General features: G+C 37.2%; 2 protein-coding genes and 1 long non-coding RNA gene across 4 annotated transcripts; all 3 read right to left on the bottom strand.

Annotated features, from left to right (window-relative positions):
• Nucleotides 1–747: 747 nt before the first annotated feature.
• LOC129097279 (uncharacterized) lies at nucleotides 748–4,942 on the bottom strand. Its single transcript, XR_008531511.1, has 7 exons — nucleotides 4,696–4,942; nucleotides 3,199–3,344; nucleotides 2,743–2,895; nucleotides 2,465–2,590; nucleotides 2,272–2,304; nucleotides 1,788–1,943; nucleotides 748–1,695 (listed from the first exon to the last, which is right to left on the bottom strand). It is a non-coding gene; the product is annotated as an uncharacterized LOC129097279 (long non-coding RNA).
• Nucleotides 4,943–5,136: 194 nt separating this feature from the next.
• On the bottom strand, nucleotides 5,137–7,990 carry LOC129097278 (progranulin-like). Its single transcript, XM_054606083.1, has 6 exons — nucleotides 7,918–7,990; nucleotides 7,415–7,564; nucleotides 7,019–7,297; nucleotides 6,708–6,881; nucleotides 5,794–5,937; nucleotides 5,137–5,628 (listed from the first exon to the last, which is right to left on the bottom strand). Exons 2-6 carry the CDS (start codon nucleotides 7,562–7,564, stop codon nucleotides 5,500–5,502), a joined length of 876 nt encoding a protein of 291 aa, XP_054462058.1. The 5' UTR covers nucleotides 7,918–7,990; the 3' UTR covers nucleotides 5,137–5,499.
• Nucleotides 7,991–9,295: 1,305 nt separating this feature from the next.
• fam133b (family with sequence similarity 133 member B) lies at nucleotides 9,296–15,920 on the bottom strand. 2 transcript variants are annotated; one of them, XM_054606124.1, is made up of 11 exons: nucleotides 15,800–15,920; nucleotides 15,101–15,198; nucleotides 13,866–13,944; nucleotides 13,528–13,641; nucleotides 13,406–13,438; nucleotides 13,088–13,159; nucleotides 12,528–12,626; nucleotides 12,333–12,374; nucleotides 11,792–11,881; nucleotides 10,517–10,567; nucleotides 9,296–10,133 (listed from the first exon to the last, which is right to left on the bottom strand). In XM_054606124.1, exons 1-11 carry the CDS (start codon nucleotides 15,821–15,823, stop codon nucleotides 10,038–10,040), a joined length of 798 nt encoding a protein of 265 aa, XP_054462099.1. In that variant the 5' UTR covers nucleotides 15,824–15,920; the 3' UTR covers nucleotides 9,296–10,037. The 2 variants fall into 2 exon arrangements, with proteins under 2 accessions (XP_054462099.1, XP_054462100.1); XM_054606125.1 differs by having other exon boundaries at nucleotides 12,333–12,371.
• Between the last annotated feature and the right edge of the window lie 206 nt (nucleotides 15,921–16,126).

The raw sequence follows: 16,126 nt of genomic DNA, 5'->3' as shown, positions 1-16,126 counted from the left end.
CAACTACACAGACAATAAATACACATACTATACAACTACACAGACAATAAATACACATACTATACAACTACACAGACAATAAATACACATACTATACAACTACACAGACAATAAATACACATACTATACAACTACACAGACAATAAATACACATACTATACAACTACACAGACAATAAATACACATACTATACAACTACACAGACAATAAATACACATACTATACAACTACACAGACAATAAATACACATACTATACAACTACACAGACAATAAATACACATACTATACAACTACACAGACAATAAATACACATACTATACAACTACACAGACAATAAATACACATACTATACAACAAAAAATGAAGGAACACGTGGAATTATGTGGTAAACACAAATGCTCAACAAACCAGAATATGTTTTATATTTCAGATTCTTCAAAGTAGTTGAATGAGAAGGTGTGTCCAAACTTTTGACTGGTACTGTATATATATTTTTATATATTATGTTATTGATATAAAAATGGCTATCAAAAAAAAAAATCATATTCACAGTGTGAGATACATTTTCCTTTTTAATGTAATATTTATAAAGGTTTGTCACACAAGTCTTAGTACAGTTGTGATACTAATTATAAGTGTCTAGGCTTAAAACATGAAATGAACATGAAATATTTGGGCTTTTTATTATAGTAACAAAATGTATTTGGTGTTGTTGTGACTGCATCCGTCTGGCAGGCTCTTACTTTCAAACTGATGATTAATGAAAAAAAATATACACGGAAGAAATCTAACTTCAAAGATTTTCTTTATTTGAGTCTACAAAATACTGTAGGAATACAGTGATATACAATAGACAGTAACATACTTCCCAGCTCTAGGACATGAATTATTCCTCCCATAAGTACACTACTGGACTGGTATATTTTACTCAGTAGAAATCCAGTAGTAAGAATCCAATAATCACAGCACGTTTTGATGCATTTATGACACCTGTAGGATTTCGCTCATTTGTGGTTTTGAAGTTGATGACTTGACATTTAGACCCTTTGGTCTGTGAAATCTCCTATGCCGTCTCAGACGGGATTTATTAGAAAATTGTTTGCCACATATACCACATTTGTTCGTCTTTGTGTGGCTTTGAATGTGCTGCACAAAACTATCCGTAGACTCTAAATGTTTTCCACAGATTCCACAAATATGGATTTTATCCCCTGTGTGTGTTAGCACGTGTGTCCTCAGTGTGTACATGTAATAGAAAGTCTTTCCACATGCTTTACAACAATGAGGGCCGGTAGGATTCTGACTGACAGATTGAGTTGATGTCTTTTTATTTAAACCCAAGGTGGGTAAAGATGTTTTTCTTTTCAGGCACACTTTCCTCTTGATACCAAGTTCCTTTAAACTACAACGAGGTGTTGTGTGCTGAGATTCCCCAGCTGACTGCCATATTCCACCAACCCCACTATCAGGCAGCGTTTCCAAAGGTTGATTTGAAGAATTAGGAAGCAGATGGCCCTTGCTGCTTTCCACACTGTTAATTTCGCTTTGGTCTTGAATGTAACCGTCTGCACAGACGATGTTGAATTCAGAGTCTTGAGCGTGATGTTCCTCCACACTCATTTGACTGTCAACTTCTTGTATTTGCTCGCCTTTAATCTGCGGTTGCACTGAGTTCTGCCTCTCAGGATGACTCACTGGGGAAAAGGGGAAAACAAAATTTCAGTTGTTCACAAGTTTGTACATGCAGTGAAAGGGAAGTTATGCATGCCAAGCTCTTCCAACAGACCTCTTCTGCACATTTCTTGTTCTTCTTCTTTAATTTGAAGCAGCAGTGAGGCCTGTTGGTCCTCCTCGTCCGGACTGCCAAACTCCTGCTGACACCTGGGTTCAGGACTCAGGGGAACCTTCACTTCAATGGCAGAGGCAGAGGGTTGATCAATCTCTAAGAGGAAGGACAGAGCAATGTATTTATTATAATGACAGACTGACATTTAAAAAAACAACAAAAATGGCGCCCAGATTAAAAAAAAAAAAGAAAAAAACAGAAAGAGGTTGCATCATTTTGAGAAAAAAAACCACTTAATGCCACGTTGTCGAGGTGAAGCAATGTACTTTAAATCAGAAAAGATGTTCGGGCTACATTATTGTTATTATAAACTTATGCAACTAATATTAACCTTTAGTTATGTCACACATCATTATTCCCAAATTGCAAAGGGTAACAATAATTTTGGAACAGCAGAGGGACATCAGACATTTTGTAAACTAACCCGTGTCTTGGCTTTGCTGCAGTATTGCATGACCTGTAAAGTAAAAAGACAGTGTAGTCAATAACTACATCTAGACAGTGGGAAAAAAAAGTGGGTTTATCTAAAGCAGAATTTAAAAACATAATTTCATAACAAAACAAAGGAATGGTAAAATAACAGCAAAGTCATGAGAATTCCAATAAAATGTACGTACCATGTTGTTTAGAAATGTGCACCTCAAAGTTACATTTTCGATAAATGATCTTTGTGCAATATGGGCAGTGCCAGTGACTTCTGCCCTGGATCAAGTCTTTGCACGTACATGGTACAACAAATTTACCTGAAAAGAGAAAAGATAGCCTACTGACTACAAGCCAACACTTTGAATAACATTGTTTTAGCATTTTATCAGATAGCATAATTTCAAGACAAAGGTAATCAATTATAATGAGAAAGTCTCAACTTTTTGATTTTATTGTGATTAAAACTTACCAGTGCCACCCTCGGTGAAATGGACAGCAGATAGAAAATGTTTTCTCGTCAAATGTGTCTCAGTGGCTTGAATTTTCTTCAAGCAGTAGGGACAGTCGCCATGGGCCGCAGAATTTAGAAAGTCGGTGCGTGAGGTGAAGGAACACTGCAAGTCTGGAAAATAAATCAAGATCTAATTTAAATACTTTAAATACGAGATAGAATAGCATTTCATTGAATTACGAGACACTTAAACAAACACTCATAAATAATGAATGAAATGCTTATTTGCCTTCCATGAAGGAATAAAACAAATGACATTATGAGCAAATCATCAGTGTGATGACTTGATCACTTGGGGGAGTAATAGTAGTTATTGGTGTCCATGTTGGAAACACAACTCCACAGTCACGCTTTTTTTTTTAGCTACACAGAGGATTTTAATAGGCTGATGTTATTGTTAGACTTAAGTCCTACCACTAGAACTGCGAAGGGGGTCTCTGGCCTTTCGGGCAGGACTTGAATCTGATGCACCTGGAACAGCAGCAGCAGCAGCAGCAGCAGCAGCAGCAGCAGCAGCAGTAGTAGTAGTAGTAGGGGGGTACTTTTGGTTGGCTGAGCTGCTGCAGAGTAAAGAGAAGAACAAAAGTAAAAGGTTATGTTATAGGAAAAACAGTTGCCATTTTCTTGAGGTATTGGCATCATTCAAAATGAATGCCAGCAAGAGGGTGGTGTCGCAGAAAACACTGGAGCAACAGTTTTTTTTGGAAATAACCATGCTGGTTCTGACACTGGAGAGCCAATGAACAGAATGACTGAATGCATGTCAGTACTGCTGCTGGCAGCTGGCCCCTATGTAACATTACATTACATTACATTACAGTCATTTAGCAGACGCTTTTATCCAAAGCGACTTACAGGAAGTGTATTCAACATAGGTATTCAAGAGAACTACTAGTCACCAGAAGTCATAAGTGCATCTCCTTTCTTAAACAAGCATCTAAGAGCATAAACCAGAGCAAAAGTACAGAAACAAACTAATACGAATACAATAAGTGCAACAGACTAATATGAATACAATAAGTGCTAAGTGGAAGGCTCAGGGTAGTACTTCTTGAAGAAGTGCCACATTGTTGTGGCAGTGAGGGTGACATGTTTGTATTAGCCAGAGTTAAATTAAATCAAAAAACATTCAAACAATCATTTTTTATGAAAATAAGGGGTATGACATAGTTTTTATACCTAAGACGTTTTGAGTTGACACAATAGGAAGCACAGATTCTACTCATAACATTAACAATGACAGTTTGAGTGCCACAATCATAGCTTGCTCCGTCTCATAGGTGCATAGGATGACTATGCCACTGGTAGAGAGCAGTGTGGAAACATAACAATGATCTGTTGAGGCATGCACTGCTGCAGCTCTACCTTCATCATGCAAACATTTTAAACCATATTCCAATTCCTACTCCATACAGTGATGCCATTGCTAGCATGTGACACTTGTTAAACTATATTTAGTTAATGGGGTGGAACAATAATCTGCACCAATGATGGATTAAAATTCATCATTTAATATTTCTATGATCCCTCATCTGCAAGAAATACAAAAATGAAGATTGCAATCTACATTTATTTGCGTGCAGGCAAGGTAAGCACGGTTTATGTGGGTGTTTCTGAGAGGAACTAAACTAGATAAGATAAGATAAGATAAGATAAGATAAGATAATCCTTTATTAGGGAAATTTGCAGGCTTACAGCAGCATAGAGTTAAAGTGCACACAAGAGACATAGTAAAGAAAGACAAGATAAAAATAAAAAATGAAAAATAAAAAATAAAAATAAAAAACAAGTATTATAAATAAGCAATAAAAACAGTAGAAAAACACAATAACTGAAATATAATATTTACAGACAGAAAAAAAAAACTATTTTAACTATTATTTAACTAAAGTGGCTCCAGACTTAAGCAACCTTTTCTCTGCGGTGCTTTGGCTTTGAGGATGACGTCCAGCAGAGACCGGTTCCGGTCGTTGTCTTCCTTCAGACGGGTAGCCTGCTCCTCATAATCCGTTACTGCTTTTTCAAAAGCACCGAATATTTCAGAAGCAGCAGCGTGGAGCCGTGCGGACACAAACACTCTCAGTTCTTCCATTTAGCTCATCTGTCCACCTTTTGAAAAGCTCCTCCCCTTCCGCCGGAAACACGTGTGAACGAGGAAAACGGAACTTCCGTTTATTCCTTTCAAAGTAAAAGCACATTGACTGGTTTATCAGGCAACCCGAGGATGTTTATTTAGTGTATTATAATAATAATAATAATAATAATAATAATAATAATAATAATAATAATAATAATAATAATAATAATAATAATAATAAAAAAAAAAAACATCTTACACATATTTTTCTTTTTTCTTTATTTAAAAAAATCTCATATGTTTGCAACTGTTCAGTTACCTGCTTCATTAGAAAATATTATGAAATGATTTGAAGATTCTCCAAGACTTCAGATTAAACAGTCTCAACACAGTTCCTAAACCACAGCAATAGATAGGCTACAAAACAAATGTTTGAATCACATCACTTGTGAGAACCAAAACAGATGACAGTAACGTTTATCTAAAAGGAATTTAGCATGGAGAGAAATCATTTTTTGAGGTTGAAGGCACATTAATCAGTCATTCAGCCGTCATCCAGGTCTGATTATGATGCATTAGATTTGATCTGGAAAATGTACAAAATAATGGCACAGCTGCCACAGTGCACAAACTTGTCCTCAGTCTGTTTTGGCGTCTTTCTGAGCTCCAGAGGGGATCTCAGAGTACCATCTTCTGCATGACAGGGAGGTGGGGTCGCAAGTATAACCATACTCACAGCAGTGCTGACCATCTGTACAACACTGGCCCTGAATCAGAAAAAAGTCTTGATGTTAGAAAAAATACAGTATTGACTAGTAAATTACTGCAGTAAATGTGCTACACACTAAAAGGCACTTTGGCCAAATTGTTTTGCTTTATATCACTGCACCATTACTTCATGCTGGCTTTAATTATTCATGGCCAATCCATACCAGTGGGTAGGGACAGCAGCTCCATTGGTCTGTGGGTGTTTTGCAGCAAGTGAACCCTGCTGAGCAGTAAAACTTGAGATCACAGCGAATGACTCCATTTCCAGTGATGACGTCATTGGCTTCTGTCAGAGCGGTCATTGGTCTCTGCAAAAGGAAAATACATACTGACCATTATACTCTGGCTATTAATATATTCAATCATTGATACATATTTATTTTAATATTAGATGACAAACCATCTATATTTTTGAAATAATAGATCGTTAAGCCCCTTAAAAACAGATTTTTTTCCCATAATATTGAATAATCAAAGTAGAACCTAAGATAGTTTTGGCCACTCTACGGTAATTGAATCAGGACATTTGCAGGCTGTAACCAATGAAATAAATACTTTGTAGAGCTAAGTGGAACAGAGTAGCGTGATACGTAATTCTCTGTAGATTTGTCATTATAATGGAAATCTTTCCCATACATATAGTCATTTGGTTCATTGTTATAAAAAAACATTGATTACAGCACTTTAGATTTAGTGGAAAAACACCAATAGGTTTATATTTTATTAAGATTTGAGCACTTGGTAGGTGTAGCTTTATCAGATGTTATTGGCAGTGGCCTGCCAAGATAAGCAAACACACCCACGGCTGTTGTCACATTTAGATTTGAATGATGCTAAATCCTGTTTGGTGCACAGAAAGATGTGCCATCACATTTTTTCCAACTAAGCCCTGTCCACATCAAACCAGTAGAAAAAAAAGCCAGGACCAAAACCTAAATGCAGAGTGCTTTTACTTTGTCGTAATCGCATATAGTAAGAAGGTTTTTGGGAACTTTATGTGAATGGATGGGCATTGAGATAAACAATCCCTAAATACACCACATATGTAGTGAAAAGGCACATTCACAGTATGTCCTACCTCTTGCATGCTGCTTTTTCCTTCTGAAGGCGAAATGAGAGAGGCAGGCACTGACGCCATACTTTGTTTGGGGGTGAAAGGATATCTCAGTCCTTGCCTTACACATTGCGTATATGTGAGGTCACAGTCGTAGCCATAAGGACAACAGTGGTAGCCATCCAGACAACACCTTCCCTGCAAGTTACAAGTCACAGGATATTAATTATATGCACAACAACTACATGCAAAACAAAATGGATTGTAAGCTTTCATTATCACATCAAAAGTAGACCATAGGAATTGAATGATAGTTGTTATTGCAAAAGACTTACAGGAGAGTAGGGGCAACAGAACCAGGCACCTGTTGGGTGTCTGCAGCAGGTAGTGCCATCATGACACATGTAATAGTTGTCACAATGAACAACTGAGCTCTTTTTTTGGTCTGGCACTTGAAGGGGAGAAACAGGTAGAACGGGACGGCTTGGTTCCTCTGCAGCGTCTTTCTTCACCATGGGTATCATCATCCACGGGATTTTCTCACACATCATGCTCTCCAAGCTACACTGAAACCCTGATGGGCAGCAGTGGGCCAAGTCAGAGCAACACACTGCCTAATGACACATGAATACACACACACTGAGATTAAGGGTGAAATATTTGCAACACTTTGCCAGACCAACATTTTAATAACTACAGTTCAAGGTACATTAAGTTGCAACGAGACTTACATTTGGATAGTGACAGCAGCTGTATCCATCTTTAGTCTTACAGCAGGTGTTGAAATCAGTACAGACTTTCCCATCCGGGCATGTGATGGAGCAGGATGCAAACCCCCACACAAACACTCCCACCAACAACCACAGAGTCACCCTCAACATCTGCAAAAGAGAAGTAATATGTAGCTTATTTTAATCAGTTGAATGTGAAACATTATGTGGAGTTTTAGGAAGAAAACTTCTTGAAGATTATTTTTAGTTTATAAATCAGATTTTTCCTCAGTTTTCCTCTCTTGCTGTGACTTTCAGTTTCGTTTTAGCCTGAACAAGGATCTTCCTTTAACTCAAAACATTACTGACAAGTACTAATAGAAGTTGTGACTGATTATAAAGAACTATATACAGTTATATCAAGAAAGGATAAGATAAGATAAGATAAGATAATCCTTTATTAGTCCCGCAGCGGGGAAATTTGCAATATGATATGATACAGATTCATACATTTTGTCACTTACCTTGCAAGAGAAGTGATTCAACAGCTTACTGCCCTTCGTCTCACACTTCCTCCTGCTTTATAAGGCAAATCAGTACCTCCCACTGAACTACATTTTGAAGCCAAACTGTATCACACCCCCCTGTGTACTGTAACTGTCAAATGAGGGCAATACTGTTTCTGGAACTAGTTCACAACCATTGACCACACTTACATTTTAAAAGGATAGTTTGTTATAACATTACATGATACTACAAACACACCCACACACCACAAAGATAAAACAGGGTTGACTTTACAGGCTCACAATGACCTTTGATACCATAACTTTGTTCAACATCACAAGACCTTCCTGTAAAACCTCAAGAGGTATTCATGCTACATGGAATGGATTTTTCTTCCCTTTGCACTCACTCAGTGGGTGATAGAGCAAGACAAACCAGTTTTTTAAGTTATAAACTAATGTTTTACTTAGTTTAAAATATGCAGAGGAACAATGTAACCAAGTAAAATTACGAAATAACTGTACCAAGTACATTCTTCAAGTACTTCCATTTTCTGCTACTTTATACTTTTCTGCCTGTAGTTACTTTACATATTTCACATATATATGACCATCTTATAAAATAAAATTGCTATACCCAGGACCAACCTACACGATGTTAAGTAGTTAAAATTAGCTCCACCATTGTCAGCTACATTACAATGCTGCTTTCATGTTAATGCATCAGAAATAATATTCCAAGATGATTATCTCGGGTTCTCTCGTGTTTCTGAAGTTTCATATTCAGTGTTTTTACAAAAATATGTAGAAAACCTACTGAATCCAACTCCATCATAGCTCTATTTGGTATGCAACCTGAAGATTACTCGCTACCAAACAGCCGGTCAAAATGTATTGCATACAACAGATTTGTCCTGTTGAATTGGAAAAGAAAAAGCAATATGTTGATTTTCATATTACTGATAGTGTGTACTGAAAACCAAATAAATACTTTTGAGGGAAAAATGTAATCCAACAATTTATACCAATCTAATTTTGAATGAATTTGTTTTGCAGTTATACTTCTATTGTAAAGTGATACGAGTACCTTCTCCACCAATAAATGGATGCAAACCGCATTGTGTCAAAAAACACTCAAAAAGGAAACACAATGGAACATAAGATATCATACAAGTAAGTAAGTAGTGTAATCTACTGATGAAACGATATTATTGTAAGGATATATGTTTGATCCTTTAACATACTTTGGTATATGTTGCTTTTAAATTGTAACAAAATTACAATACCTGAAGTGGCACTGAGGTCTACATTATACATACTGTGTTTGTGGTGTGTTACAGCACTGCAGACCCCAGTTGAACTTTGAAAGAAGTGAGACAGTAGAGAACCATATTTGTAAGTTTGTATTAAATAGGGCAACCAGGGTAACCATTCATACACAAACACACACACACAAAACAAAAATGAAATAGTGTCTCAATAAAGGTTGCAACTAACTAACAGCACTAAAGGCTAAAACAATACTTTATTTATGAATTCCCATTGTTTATACATTTACGCTGCAGTGTAACAATTCATCTATCGGAACAATTTATCACTTGTATAAATGTTGACTGTGAAGCTCACATTTCTTATCATAAATCCAACTTCAATATGAGGCTGGCGAGACATCAGGTCATCGGGTCTACATGCACGACGCAGGCACTAGCATGACAGCCTCATCTAGCAAATAGAAATGTAAGATGTCGGGTATGGAGCAGAGAGAGCAACTCGGAGAGGGGCCAGCATTCTGAAGATGAAAACAAGCGCCAGTCACATTGATTCTCCAAGATGAGGGGGGGTATGAGGAATTCACTTCAGTCCCATGGTTTAAATAACGTTATCTCAAAGAGATGGTAGTAAAAATCAACAGAAGATAAAATCAACAGAAGATATGTACCGGTAGTTGCCACTTCGAGGGATGGTGCCTCCCTCTATTTCACTTCACTTCACTCTCAGAACCACAGCATTACAACTCTGCAGGTCTCTTGCTCAAGCGTGATGACCACAAGCTGGATAGGAGAACTTTTTAGGTGAAAAGCAAAATAACACTACTTGTGAACTGTCCGGAGGATGAGAGAACCCTAAAGGTGTGGTTGTTAATCGAGCTCCGAGTCTGACTGAGATGCTGTCCTCTTTTTCTTTTTTCGGCTGTGTTTCTTGTGCTTCTTTTTCCTTTTCTTCTTGGATTTGTCCTGTGAATTTAAAAACATTTCATGTTTGTGTCCAAGACATTTCTCATTAAGCAGATGGATTAACAATGAACATTTGTTTGGACAGTTAGCTATACAGACAAGTTGTGTTATGCTAGTTACTTTCTGGCAGAGTAGGCACTTTTAGACATACTGTTTCATCTCCCCAACAGCTGATACTACACGCTTGATCTGTATTATAAAGATGCCCTTCATGTACACTGGTCCAAAACATCTTTTAATTCCCCTAATTAAATTATATCTACTTAGTAAATTAATACATTCCTGATGTTAGCCTTTGCTGTTGTCATGATTTGTATTGGAGCAAACCAAAATCTTAATTGTGAACTGTAACTTGTGACTTAAAAAATTAGCAAATGACTTACTGTTATTTTTTCCTTTTCCTCGCTACTTCTCTTTTTCTTCTTGGCTTCAGCCTATGGGAGGGAAAAGTTGAAATGAGAATATGGAATGAGGGAAGTCTTACCTAACCTCAAAAAGCCCCTTTCATGCAACACAATAATTTCACAACGAGAAAATTTCCCAAGACATTTTGACTGTGTGGCTGCTACTGCCCGAAGACGTTGTATATATTAACAGTTATGAGATAGCTGTTTTTTTGCAACTGCAGTTAGGTTTACATCTCTTTGACTGTTAAACAAAACTGTTTATCAAACTCAATATACGATACGTTGCTATTACCTTTCTCCTTACACTTTAGGTTTTGACGTCTTTTGCTCAGTTTCACAATAATTTTCATCAGGAGTTGAACTTGTAGTAGCGGTCAGTCTGAATAGGCCAACTATGGGTCTCGACCCTCCTCCTGACTGAGGTTGAATGGAGGTGAAATACTGCCAGTCTTAGGGAAATACAAGCTTTTCATTTAAATGATTATTTATCTGAGTCCCCATGAAGCGTGACAGACTGAAAGCCTGCACATCTGGACGAATGAAAGCGCCAGCATATGGGGAGAACTGAAACTTAATTTATTTGGCAATTGTGTAATATAACTGTGTGTAGGTAAATTGTTCAGCAGTTTGGCTTACACAACTACACTGCAGATGGGAGTCTTGTAACAATGAAAACCAGAGATAAATCTGTGATCAGTCTCATATTAATGGTTCCAACTCAGAAGTCTGCGTAGTGTACAGAACAGAAATAAAACAAAAACATTAAGCCAACCATTTATACCACTGTGAGTCTAACTGTTTCATCAGACGCTTACCATGAAAGATGATTGGCCAAAGGCCTGTATTATTGCACTATAAAGTTCAGATATTTATGACTTAACAAGGCTAAAAGATCTAAATATACTTGTTGACTAAAACTAGACTATGCGTAATGCTAAATATTTGAAGGATGAAGTTGAATAAATGTATTGAAAGCTGCAAAAAATGTTATACTGGTACATAGATTTCAGCATCAGGTAGCACAACAATACTTATTTAATACTGAAGATAATTTCCCCCAATTTGAAGGGGAAAAAAAAAAGGAACTAAGCTAAAAGAGGAACGAGGTAGTAGGTTATTATAGTTATTATTGAAGGTCCATTGGGAGTCGTTTTTCAATGACTTGTTTATTCATAAGTGGTAAATGTAACAGCTATACTTCATGAAAGAGATGTGTTACATCTACAACCATATAAGAATAACATTTACTACCTCTTCCCCCTCAGATTCGGCAGATGACTCTGAAGATGAGTCTTTATAACTTCGCTCAGCCTTCCTTTTTCTTTTACGACTCTTGTCATCCTGAAAGACACAAGATTTACATCACATGACAGCCGCTCAACTCAATCTGACTGGCAAGAGCAATGGACAAGTAATAAATGTTTTTAAAGCCTCCCGTATCTGTGGAAATATACACAAAGTAAAAAAACAAAAACTAACACCATCAAAAAAACGAGTTTAAGTTACTATGGTGAATGTTCCTTTTGTGTTGATTTTGGCGGTTCTTATGGTCAAAAAAGGAGTTTGTGTTGGACCTGCATGATTACATCTGATGTCACACGTAAGCCGACTCGTGGCACCGGTGACAAGCGCTAAGAATAATTATATAGCAATAGCCAATCTTCTCGCTGATGGTGTTGTTAACTTATGTAAGTCATAACAAGGCATTCAGTTATAAATTGAGACCGTTTCATAACCATTTTAGAGTTCCTAAAAGTATATTTAAATGGGATTCTGAATAAGAGTAAATTACCTTGTCTTTGTCCCCATCTTCCTTTATTCTTTTCTTCTTCTTCTTGTGGACAACAACAATTTGATTAAACACTGGCATTTTAAAAATGCATTGTAGGACAAGTGTTTTAATTGCACATTTTAACACTAGAACCTGATTCTATTGAAGTGCACTGAAACATGGTAAGCCAACTGTGCTATTAAAAAAAAGAGAAACCTTGCTTTCAGCATCAGATTCTCCCTCTGAGCTGTCCGATGCTCTCCTAGTTGAAGACTTCTTTCTCTTCCGCTTTTTCTTCACACTCTTTTTTTCATCCTGTATACACAAATACAAATGCAATCAAACAGTGTAGTGCTGCATTATGTGTAAGACAATTAAAATGGAGATGTCGAGCCGATTATGCCGAATTGCTCAAGAAACAAATTACATCAATTTTTTACTGATCAGTTTGAGCTACATAGAGTCAATATTTCACTGATCAGCTGTTAAATGTCGACTCAATCCCTCCAGACTAACACAAACGCCCAACTGTTATGTCTGCAAACACAGGAAGCTATTACTAGAAATTAACCTTTGACTGATCACCACAAACAAACAGGAGCTAACAGTAATCAATCAATTTAAGTCAAGTCAATTAGTGACATCCAGCAGAGAAGCATCTTGGTTTGTCTCTCTTTCAGAAGCACCATGCTTCTTAATTGCAATAGTTGGATTATGGGTCAAAAAATATATTTTTTGTCTTTATCTAGTACACATTGAAGTCTGTAATGACTTACCACATCTTCAGATTCTCCAGAGAAGCTGCTAGGGGAATCAGAACTCGATGAGGAGGAGGAAGATGAAGAATGCTTGACCAAAACACAATGAAAGCAGGGTTCATTAGACTTGAGGTTGGTTGCTTGTGTGGGAATTGGAACACAATAAGAGACCATCTCAGAGTACAAGCAGACAGTGTGTGTGTGTGTGTGTGTGTGTGTGTGTGTGTGTGTGTGTGTGTGTGTGTGTGTGTGTGTGTGTGTGTGTGTGTGTGTGTGTGTGTGTGTGACAGTGTTGTTGCAAAGCTGGCCATCAAAATACTGGAGGTGTCTCCTCACCCTGTTGGATTTCTTCTTCTCTTTCTTCTTTTTCTAAGCACAAATGAAAAGCCAAAGTCAGTAAAAGATGATGATTGTATATTGAGGTCATTCATATATCTGATGAAGGTGAAATACCATACCTCTTTTTTCTCTTTCTTCTCCTCTTTTTCCTTGTCTGTTGTCTTTTTGTCCTTCTCTTTTTCAAGTCCACTTAACAACTTCTCTCTGTTTTTTGCCAGTTCTTTCCTCCATTTCTGAAAATCACAGCACATATTGGAAAAAGGAACTAATCTCCTAGATTGATAACGTTCCTCATACGCAGCCACACCTTCATCCAAACGTGAAGAATTTATATGTAGTAGTGTAAAAAGTTTCCATAACTGGAATCATTATTACTGACACTCATAGCTGGGAATAATGTAATGAAAAATATGGGGATCATTAAGGTCAAATGGAAGTCTCAATAACACAAACATACCACGTTCATTTTGTCCTCAAAGTCAGCCAAGGCTCGAGAGCCCTTCTTCTTCTTCTCCAGCTGCTCCTTTAACTCTTCCCTGATGAAAAGACAATAAATCAGATATGGCCGTTTTTCAAATGTTAAGATTATCAGTAGACATTGGAGAGAATACGTCTAGCAAAATGGTGAAAGTGCCAGTCAGCTGCAGCTCTTCATCTCACCACTTAACTGGCAGCTACATATTTTAACATCCCTTGTATGCAATGTGTAAACTGGTTATCAACGGCAAGAATTTACAGTAAACAGACCATGCATAACTCCTGAGTCCTATTAACTTCCAGCAATTGTTTTTAATGAGTCAAAATTATTTTTATCTCTTTTTGTAATGCAAATGAATACTAGAAATAAAGTGTAGCAGAGAATGAATTCAATGTGCTCCCTTGTGGCTAAGATTGGAGTGCATTTCCTTTAAAATTAGACATGACATGTTAAATAATACAGTGGGGGGGGGGGGGGTTAGATGATGCTGTTGACAGTTGAATCTTCATAATTCATAATCAATGCATTGGGGCAATAAAATAGACCCCATCAGACGACCCCCCCTTTTTGCTCTCAATGTTTTCGTAGGCAGCACAGTTGTGAAAGCACCTACACTGACTAAACTCCATTGGGTGAAACACTATCCAGTAAGGATGAATCCCGGTACATCTCTACGTCTAAATATATCAGTGATAGACATGGATGCAACGTCATCCTAAGAAATAACAGGGAATGCCCTGGGAGAGACATTTGATGCTATTAGGGGCGGCTGTGGCGTAGTGGAGAGCAAGGTAGTTCTCCAATCAGAGGGTCGGCAGTCGATGTGTCCTTGGGCAAGACACTTAACCCCAAGTTGCTCCTGAAGGCTTGCCATCGGTGTGGACTGGATGTTGCATGATTAGTTAGTTAGAGTCTGATGGTGGCACCTCGATGGTAGCCTGTCATCAGTGTGTGAATGGGTGAATGATATGTAATATACTACTGATTGTAAGTCGCTAAATGACTGTAATGTAATGTAATATTAGATGCTATTTAAGAAAGGAGATGCACTTATGACTTCTGGTGACTAGTAGTTCTCTTGAATACCTATGTTGAATACACTTATTGTAAGTCGCTTTGGATAAAAGCGTCTGCTAAATGACTGTAATGTAAAATGTAATGTAATGTCTCTTTTTGCTACCAAGGAGCAGTGATGAGGTCTGTCCTTTACTCACCATGTTGGTCGAGGCCTACTTAAATAATCTTGTATAGTTGGTCCAGCATTATTTGCCGGTCCCCTGGCTCGTGCAGCAGCAATGGGGTTAATGTAAGCCTGGGAGAAAAGGGGGAAAGAAGTGTATGCATTACTAATGGAGGGTATTATTATTATTATATTCCTTTATTGATCCCCATGGGGGAAATTCGGGTGTTGCAGCAGCTCAACTACACAGAAACAGATAATAAATACACATATTATACAATAAAATAAAAATAGAATAAAATAAAAAATAAGAATACAAATATGCATGCAGATGTTAGAGAGTGCATTGAGGTAAACAGTCATGTCGTTCTGCAGCAACACATTTAACCACACAACACCTCTCTAACATTATTATTATTATTATTATTATAACATCAATGAAGGTATGATGCATTGCTGGGCCGTTGTATTAATAAACTACAACTAGTTAGGTGTTCATTTAAGTAACCCAATAACCTGACAAATATGTGTAACGTTACCTTACACTTATATTTGCATTCGTCACCACATTATGACGTATTTTCGAACGGTATACGTTAACGGTAGTCTAGGCTTAGCATGCCAACACTAGCCGCTGAGCTAACGTTCATGTTTAGCCTAGCATGTTTTTCCCAAACATAGCAAGCGTATCCATCATTTCTCCGTTTGACAGAGACTGTGTAACATGACTCACCACTCGGTTGTCTCTCTTGCCCATGTCGAGTTAGTAATACGGGGAAATATCCAAAGGAAAGGGCAACCATTAGTGCTACCTTGCTAACATTGAGCTAGCCACATCAGACTCTGTTAATGGAAGCTGGCGACTGTTTTTCTTCTTGATGTGTTTTTTGACAAATAACGAAATGGTGAAACAGCGCCACCAACTGGTCTGGAGGGTGTATCGACACTATGAAATAAAATAAAATGAAATGAAATGAAATGAAATGAAATGAAATGAAATGAAATGAAATGAAATGAAATGAAATGAAATAAAATAAAATAAAATAAAATAAAATAAAAT

Source organism: Anoplopoma fimbria, chromosome 10 (genome assembly GCF_027596085.1).
Source record: "Anoplopoma fimbria isolate UVic2021 breed Golden Eagle Sablefish chromosome 10, Afim_UVic_2022, whole genome shotgun sequence".
NCBI classification, from domain to species: domain Eukaryota; kingdom Metazoa; phylum Chordata; class Actinopteri; order Perciformes; family Anoplopomatidae; genus Anoplopoma; species Anoplopoma fimbria.
Note: the sequence above shows the minus strand (reverse complement) of the source record. Positions and strands in the feature narration are given on the sequence as shown.

Excerpts from the sequence above, each read along its gene's own strand:
- LOC129097278 (XM_054606083.1), bottom strand. The coding sequence starts at position 7,564 with ATGTTGAGGGTGACTCTGTGGTTGTTGGTGGGAGTGTTTGTGTGGGGG. Across the intron at positions 6,882-7,018 it reads TCTGTTGCCCCTACTCTCCT|GGAAGGTGTTGTCTGGATGG; the intron begins GTAAGTCTTTTG and ends TGTAACTTGCAG. Across the intron at positions 5,938-6,707 it reads GAAAAAGCAGCATGCAAGAG|AGACCAATGACCGCTCTGAC; the intron begins GTAGGACATACT and ends TTCCTTTTGCAG.
- fam133b (XM_054606124.1), bottom strand. The coding sequence starts at position 15,823 with ATGGGCAAGAGAGACAACCGAGTG. Across the intron at positions 15,199-15,799 it reads GCAAGAGAGACAACCGAGTG|GCTTACATTAACCCCATTGC; the intron begins GTGAGTCATGTT and ends CTTTTCTCCCAG. Across the intron at positions 13,642-13,865 it reads TTGAGGACAAAATGAACGTG|AAATGGAGGAAAGAACTGGC; the intron begins GTATGTTTGTGT and ends TGTGATTTTCAG.